The sequence below is a fragment of the Carassius carassius genome, chromosome 31 (genome assembly GCF_963082965.1).
Source record: "Carassius carassius chromosome 31, fCarCar2.1, whole genome shotgun sequence".
In the NCBI taxonomy this organism is placed as follows: domain Eukaryota; kingdom Metazoa; phylum Chordata; class Actinopteri; order Cypriniformes; family Cyprinidae; genus Carassius; species Carassius carassius.
Window position 1 is genome coordinate 11,094,719 of NC_081785.1, and position 7,708 is coordinate 11,102,426.

A 7,708-nucleotide genomic window follows, 5' to 3' on the forward strand; every position below is an offset into this window, starting at 1 on the left:
TGGTGTTGGGCTTCCTCTGTGCCATCCCTAGACCTCCGTCATCCCCACTAAACATCTGTTTGTGTCTCCATTGATGTAGCTGTTGTCATCTGTGGAGAGTGAATGTTGTTCACAGTTTTACCTCTCATTCATGCTCACTTCATGTGTGGCTTCGCATGCCGTTCTGTGTTTGAAAACATTGTTGGTATATGATTTTCCCCTTCAGTGACTGCCACAGCAGGGCAAACATTTATTAAATATTTGAATAATGGGACTGCTTTTTGCAAAAGTTCTGCAGATTTGCAGTTGCGGAGCTGCAGTTGCAGTCGCTGTTTCTTTTATTTATCCATCAGTCTTCATGTTCTGTAATCCTTCCTTTTACTCATCTGGTGTCAGTGTCGATCTTTTCATCGTATGTTTAGATGCATGTTTAGTTGAGATCATATGTTCAAGTAGAATAGTTATTCTCCACGGTGGTGGGTATCTTGTTATCTTGAAATCTCAGGGGTGAATTCAGTGTTGCAACGTTTTTGTGTGCGGCATTCCTGAAGCTAACTTTGCTCAAATAAATTAGGAATTGCAGTGTGTGTAGGTTTCTTTATAGTTTTTGTGTATTGTTACCTGATTTGCATAATTTCTTAATCCAATTTTTAGTTAATTTCCCCTTGTTATTTTAAGTGATTGTAATTCAGAACTCACTGCTGAATGATGTTGCATGTGCTACAGATGCAGCGGCTCGTAAAAGCAGCCAAAGATGGAACTAAAGATGGTCTGCAGAAAACCAAAGATGCGGTCAGAAAGGGACGATCTTTCATTCGCACCAGATCTCTCTGTCATGGTAAGAGAACATTAGTACATCTTCCAGCTTAATTAATTCACAAATGACTGTCGTCTTGATTAAATGCCTTCTCCTGTTTTATTCATTTAATTCATTATTTCCTTAGAGAAGAAACCCAGCTGCTTTGATGAAGAGTCAGATCTGTTCATTGAGGTGGAGTGTTTCAATGTGGACCCTGTGCTGGGACCTGCACCAGATGGGCTTTCTCAATACCAGGTACTGTCTCAAAACAGCCTTTTTTGATATACATCACTGTTCAAATGTTTGTGGTCTGTCTTTTTTTTATTATTATTATAAACTAATCTGATAAATACATCATGGTTTCCACAGAAATACTAAGCAGCACAACTGTTTTCAACACTGATAATAGGAAGAACGGTTTCTTAAGCATCAAATCAGCAATAATGGTTTCTGAAAGATCATGTGACACTGGAGTAATGGCATGCTGGAAATTTAGTTTTGCCATCACTGGAATACATTTTGTTTTAAAATATATTAAAATAGAAAAAAAAGTATTTTAAATCGTAATAATATTTTGCAGTGTTATTGTTGTTTCTGTATTTTTGATCAGATAAAGCGACACCATCTTACTGATTCGGTAGTGAATGAAGTCATTTCTTTGAAATAAATACCAGTTCAAGAAATTCATATATTTCCTGCTTGAGACTTAAGTGCAGCTCTATGTTCTTACTATGTGTGCATGATCATTTTAACAGGTGATGAGGAGGTGCATTCTGGAGACGATTCTAGAGAGTGAGAAGAATTATCTGGAAGCTCTGAAGAGAATTTTAGAGGTTTTTACTATTTTTGTCTGTGATACTTTACATTGCAGTGGAAAATTAGCTTTTTTTTAAAAATGCATTATAATGTAAAACCTTTATTTTAGTTTCTGCACACATCAATCATCCAATAATGTAAATTATGTTTACATGCTTTGCACATAACAGCAATATGAGAAGTCCCTGGCTGAGATTGAGCCTCGCTTACTGAGTGACCGCAAGCGTAAGGTGGTGTTTTACCGGATACGTGAGATCCTACAGTCCCATGCCCTGTTCCAGATGGCATTGGCCAGCCGTGTGTCCGACTGGGATGAGCTGGAGATGATCGGAGATGTGTTTGTAGCATCGGTGAGATATCTGATTTTGTGATTGAATTATTTGTTGTGGGAGCTCTGGTGTAAATATTTACAGCACTAATCATCTCAGGGACTGATTTTTTTTATCAGCATTTTATTACATTATGTGTTTTTCTATGTAAAACGAACTACATTAACGTAGCACTTGTGTGCCCTGTCTTAACTCCTAAACATTCATGTTTTAATCACACACCACACCCTCCATCGAAGTTTCTACATGTACAAACTTTCTCCACCCTTTACCTATTGTCAAGTGTGTGTGTGTGTGTGTGTGTGTGTGTGTGTGTGTCTAAAATTTATCTGCATCAGTAAAAACTCCTTTAGTTCATGAGGGAACAATCTTGTTAAAAAAAAAAGCATCATGTCATTTCTGTGCCATCACCACGCTCTCGATCTCTCTTGCAGTTTTCTAAGTCCATGGTGTTGGATGCTTACAGTGAATATGTGAATAACTTCAGCTTGGCGATGGGAGTGGTGAGGAAGGCATGTGCCGCTAAGCCCAGTTTCCTTGACTTCCTCAAGGTTAGATATCCCAAAAGAGCCCAGAATGTTCATGTGGTGCTGTAATTACATGTCAACCAGTTCTACATTGTTCTGCTATGTAAATCACTACACTACTTTCAAGGCTTTGGTGATCTAATCCCAAACCTTTGAATGGTAGTGTATGTTTTTGTTCATAATTCATTCTAAACAACAAGTTTAAGTTAAACAAGTTTGTGTTGTTTCCATAGCATCGTCAGGAAACCAGTAAAGATCATCTGACCCTCTTTGGACTGATGATGAAGCCTATTCAGCGGTTCCCCCAGTTCATACTGCTGCTGCAAGTGTGTCTTATCTCACACAAACACACTCAAACTTTCAGTTCTTGTACTATTTAAAAAAACAATACATGTGCTCCAGTATACTTAAATATTAAAACATCTCCAGAAGAGGGCGCCTCTTTGTTTCTGATCAGCATCACATCAATAGTCTCTCTGATATGGAGTCACTTTCATGTAGTTTGTGAACTCACATAAGAGACAGAATGCTTTCATGCATGCTTAGGTTTTTTATTATATCAGTTTTTCTGTTGTCATACTTTCCCAGGCTACTTTAAAATCCATTGATCTTTTACATCTCTTTGTAGGACATGCTAAAAAACACGCCTGTAGGTCATCCCGACCGTCTTCCACTCCAGATGGCTCTCACTGAACTGGAAACACTTGCCGAAAAATTAAATGAGAGGAAAAGAGAGGCAGATCAGCGCTGTGAGATCAGACACATCGCTAAGGCTATGAATGAACATTACCTCAACAAGGTACTGCAGCCCCTCTGCTCCAAGAGCTGGCGTGAGAACCTGTCCTCAGATTGATCACAGATAAAAATATGAATGTGTATGTGGGTGGGAGGTTAGTCAAATTTGTTATTTGACATTTGGTAGTTTCCGATTGTGTGGTTAAACCCAGAGTGTGTTTGGTTTTAGTGAAGCCCTGCTGTCACTCATATGAAGTCAGTACTGAGCCAATCCTGTAAACAGAACCAGCTTGAACGCTCCACACCATCTGGGGCTCTGATATATTTTGCTAAACTATGACTCTGTGACTGCTTGCTCTTTCTTGTGGATGGATAGGTGTGTTTTATTCCCTCTGAATTAAGTCTAACAAAAGGTATGAAACACATTTTAGCTTTTAATTCTATGGTCTGTTTAGGCTAACAATAGAATATTTTCACTATTTTAAAATGATGTAATAAGTAGATGTTAATGTTTTTAGAATATTATACTTTTGATTATTTTCCTCAAATCAACCCTCAGACCGTTTTGGACGAGTGTGTGTGTGTGTGTGTGTGTCCAGGGTCAACTGATGAATGACTGTGACAAAGAAGAACCCTTACATTTTTAATTCCCAGCTCAGTCCTTTTATTGCTGTTTGTGCTTCTCTCTCCATTTCTCTCTCTTTCTCTGTCTCTCAGCTGCTGAGCAGTGGCAGCCGTTATCTGATTCGTTCTGATGACGTTGTGGAAACCGTTTATAACGATCGCGGGGAGATCATTAAGACAAAAGAACGGCGAGTCTTTCTTCTGAATGATGTGCTCATGTGTGCCACCCCCAACTGGCGGTATGACCCATTACACACATCCATTATCTGTAATAACTGTCAACTGTTTAGCACAGCATCACTCCAGAATACATTTTAATATCTAAATCTTTACAGTAAAATTTCTTCCCCCACATAAATCTCTCCCCTGTCTGAGTAAATTAGCCTTTCTCTCTTTCAGCCCCTCTCAGGATGGTGTGAGTGTGGGACCCGGAGGTGAAGGTGTTCCCTCAGGGCAGCGCTTCCTGCTCAAGTGGAGCGTGCCTTTGAGTTTGGTTGAGGTCGTAGAGTTTGGCTCGAGTGAGGAGTTGGGCGAATCACGATTTCCCCCCTCGCACTCAGGAGATAAAGTCGTCATTAATGCTAAACCTAGTAAGTTCCTGTTTACAGACAAAAATATGTATGCAATTGTAAACACATCTACTTTGTGGCAAATTTCTTTAGTTAACTAGAAGTCTGACTGAATCTTGGTACTGAGTCAGTTTCATGTATTACTGGAGGTCAAGGTCAAATGGTGGTTCAGGTTCTGGGTTGAAAACCCAATCTTTTCCCATTCAAGCACTGGCTGGTCCATGAATTAAAGAGATCACAACTATTTCCTTGAATGAGGCTTTTCCAGAAGTAATAAAGTTGTATTGGATAGAAATTTCAGCTTGATTTAAAAAATAATCAAAAAGCTTACCATTGCCAAGTGATTGTAGCAATAGGTGGAAGTGCTTAGAGAGTAAAAATTCTGCACCACCCTTTAGCAACAATGCACTTATGTTATATTTAATATGCAGAGATGTGACATTTCTGAAAAAAAACATGGTCAGATTTCAGACACATTCAGATAAAGATATCATAGATTATTCCATGTTGTTCTATGGAAAATACGACTCTGAAGATACTGGCGTCAGACACAGTTCACTGTGCTTTTCCAGAGTCCCAGACATTTTGACATGTCTGACAGAATCATGATTGAAGTCTGGATTTTAATGTAACATCCTAAAAATAAATTATTGATGGAAACATGTCAGGAAAAATGGCAAAGACCGAAAACTAAAGAGAGATGGGGACAGGGAGAGAAAAAGTGATAGAGAAAACTAAAAAGCTTTCTGCTTAAAGCGCAGAAGTTAAACACACAACATTTCTCTTCATTATACCAAGCAAAACAAGATGCTTTGAAGTGTTCGCTTAGTGCTGTGCTAGTCCACTAAAAGTAATCTCTCCTGGATTGCTTGTTTCCTCAGGGATTTTAGTTAAAGTGTTGTTTTAAAAAGGCTGCTGTCCCACCTCCTGCTGTTCCAGTGCATTTGTAAATATTGATTTTAATGTAATGCCTGATGAATATTTATAATGTTGTGTATATATAATATGTATAATATATAATCTCTTGGATTCTGCAGTTCTTGCAGCTCTCATAGATGCCAGTGCAGAAAACACAGGATAAAAATAAAACAGCCCTTCAGTGCTTGACCCCTAATGCTGCAACATTTCTTTTCAAAATCATCTGCCGTTGAGGATGTCTTTCCTCCCCTCGGAGGCTGTCTGCTCCGTTTTTGTGGTTTGGAGAGAACGGGTCGGACTGACTCACGAAGCTGAACAACAGAGGAAAAACTTTTTTCTGTTTCATTTCGTGTGTGCTCTATTCAGCACAGCTGAGGTGACAAAAGAAGGGATTCCAGTGGGATTTTTACAAGACATTATGCAAAAACCCAAGCTGTAGAAGTACAACACTGTAGGTCTGTAGGCAATTGGATGCTTGTTTAAGCTTTTACAGTTTTAGACAAAGATGAAACACACCAGACTCTTCAGACTTTTTCAGCGCATTTGAAAAAGAATGTCTCTATGTCTCTATGGTTACTGAAAACACAGTCTGTGTGCAAGAGCAAGTCTGATTTAATCTAGAGCTCTTGCATTCCAAGCCTCTTTCTTTCTCTATTCTCTCTCGTTTTACTTTTCCAAAACTAATTAACCATGAATAATAAAAGCTACCAGGAGGGAAGGTGATATCATTGGTACAGATGCTGTGAAAAGGTTATGGAGAAGTTCTATGTTACATTTATTAGTTTTGCTAAAACTTAATAATGTCTACATTTTCTATGTAGTTTTTCTGTTAAATTTAGTTAGAAACTTTGTGCTGAATTAGTCTTTGTCTGCAGAAGTCTTTGTCGTTGTATATTTAATTTATGTACTATTAGTATTATACTATTAGTGTTAGTATTTATTAATATTTTGTATTTGTTTGTATTTTTATATTTTCATAGTTTACTTTTTAATTGTAATTCATATTTTAGAAATTGTATTGCTTTTTATATTTCCTCATAGCTGTAATTAATTTTTAATTTCACTTTAATAATTTTAGTACTTGAACATATTTCAGCTATTTGGCCTATGGCTGACTCTCCCTTCCGAGCCTCATGTTTGGCATTTTCCTTTGGTGTATCCGTGTGTGTGTGTGTGTGTTTAAATATATATATGTGTGTGTGTTTGTGTGTGAGAGAGAGAGAGAGAGACTCTCATTTTACTTCAGCTCTGAGTAGAAGAAAATACATTCTTGCTCCTTTTGTCTCTCTTTCTCTCTATCTCCTTTTCCCCCTCACTCTCTACTCTACATTTCTGTCTCTCTCTCTATCTCGGAAGAGCAGAGCAGCACAAAGCAGTCTATTGTATGGGACAGTATTTGAGAAACGGACAGCACAGTCTCATAATGACTCATCTGAACCAGCATTTAATGATTCACTGTATAATATGATTCAGTTTCAGCTGTAATCCTTCTAGCTAGGGAAGAAGGGAAATTTGAATGGCCCCAAAATAAACAAACAGCATTGTATTTGTTGGAATTATTTAAGCTTTTTAAACGTAAGAATTGTTATTACTTTAATCGGCTGTGTCTCATTTGCAGATAAATTGTATATGGGTCCAGGGCAGCTTTACCAGGACCTACAGAACCTGATCCATGACCTGGGTTTGGTGAACCAGATCTCCACTATGATCAGCAGTTTGAAGGGGAATTATCAGGTGAGATGTTCATATCACATTCACTGTTATGCTGAAACACTTTAGGATCGATCTTTGAACCAGGGTGCACACAGTTCTTACCACTCAAATTCTGATTTACACTCTCTCTTTCCAGAATGTTAATGGGTCAGTGGCTCAGGATTGGGTTTCAGGTCTCCAGCGCCTGATTTTAAAGAAAGAGGAGGAGATTCGGGCAGCTGATCGCTGTAGGATACAACTACAGTTACCAGGGAAACAAGACAAGTATGTGTGACCTCAATTTGACCGTGACATTTCTTATTATTATCAATGTTAAAAACAGTTGTGCTGATTAATATTTTTGTGGAAACCTTGATGCTATTTTTTCAGGATTCATTGATGAATAGAAATTTTAAAAGAACTGCCTTTGTTTAAAATGAGATCTTTTGTCAAGTTATAAATGTCTTTACTGTTACTTTTGATAAATTTAATGCAGCATTGGTGAATAAAAGTATTAATTTCTTTATAAAGAAATCTTGTCGATCCAGTTTTGAGGGCTTTACATATATTTACATATTTCATTGTAATTAAACTCTTTATTGTAGTTAATTTTGTGTTCATAATGTTACATTGCAATTTTTTTGTATTATTATTATCATTTATTTGAGAGCAGAAATATACCATAATTTGAATTGATTTGATGTCTGTATTGATTTAAAT

The 7,708-nt window shown here is 37.5% G+C and overlaps 1 protein-coding gene across 6 annotated transcripts in view; it reads left to right on the forward strand.

Moving 5' to 3' along the window:
• LOC132111541 (rho guanine nucleotide exchange factor 10-like) overlaps positions 1 to 7,708 on the forward strand; it is a 36,910-nt gene that overhangs the window by 15,072 nt on the left and 14,130 nt on the right. For all 6 annotated transcript variants that reach the window (XM_059518926.1, XM_059518929.1, XM_059518927.1 and 3 more), the window contains 11 exons: positions 706 to 817; positions 924 to 1,033; positions 1,534 to 1,611; positions 1,765 to 1,944; positions 2,358 to 2,474; positions 2,684 to 2,776; positions 3,079 to 3,249; positions 3,903 to 4,048; positions 4,209 to 4,399; positions 6,915 to 7,030; positions 7,146 to 7,273. In XM_059518926.1, the coding sequence (XP_059374909.1) occupies positions 706 to 817; positions 924 to 1,033; positions 1,534 to 1,611; positions 1,765 to 1,944; positions 2,358 to 2,474; positions 2,684 to 2,776; positions 3,079 to 3,249; positions 3,903 to 4,048; positions 4,209 to 4,399; positions 6,915 to 7,030; positions 7,146 to 7,273 (1,442 nt within the window). The remainder of the gene's footprint in view (positions 1 to 705; positions 818 to 923; positions 1,034 to 1,533; positions 1,612 to 1,764; positions 1,945 to 2,357; positions 2,475 to 2,683; positions 2,777 to 3,078; positions 3,250 to 3,902; positions 4,049 to 4,208; positions 4,400 to 6,914; positions 7,031 to 7,145; positions 7,274 to 7,708) is intronic.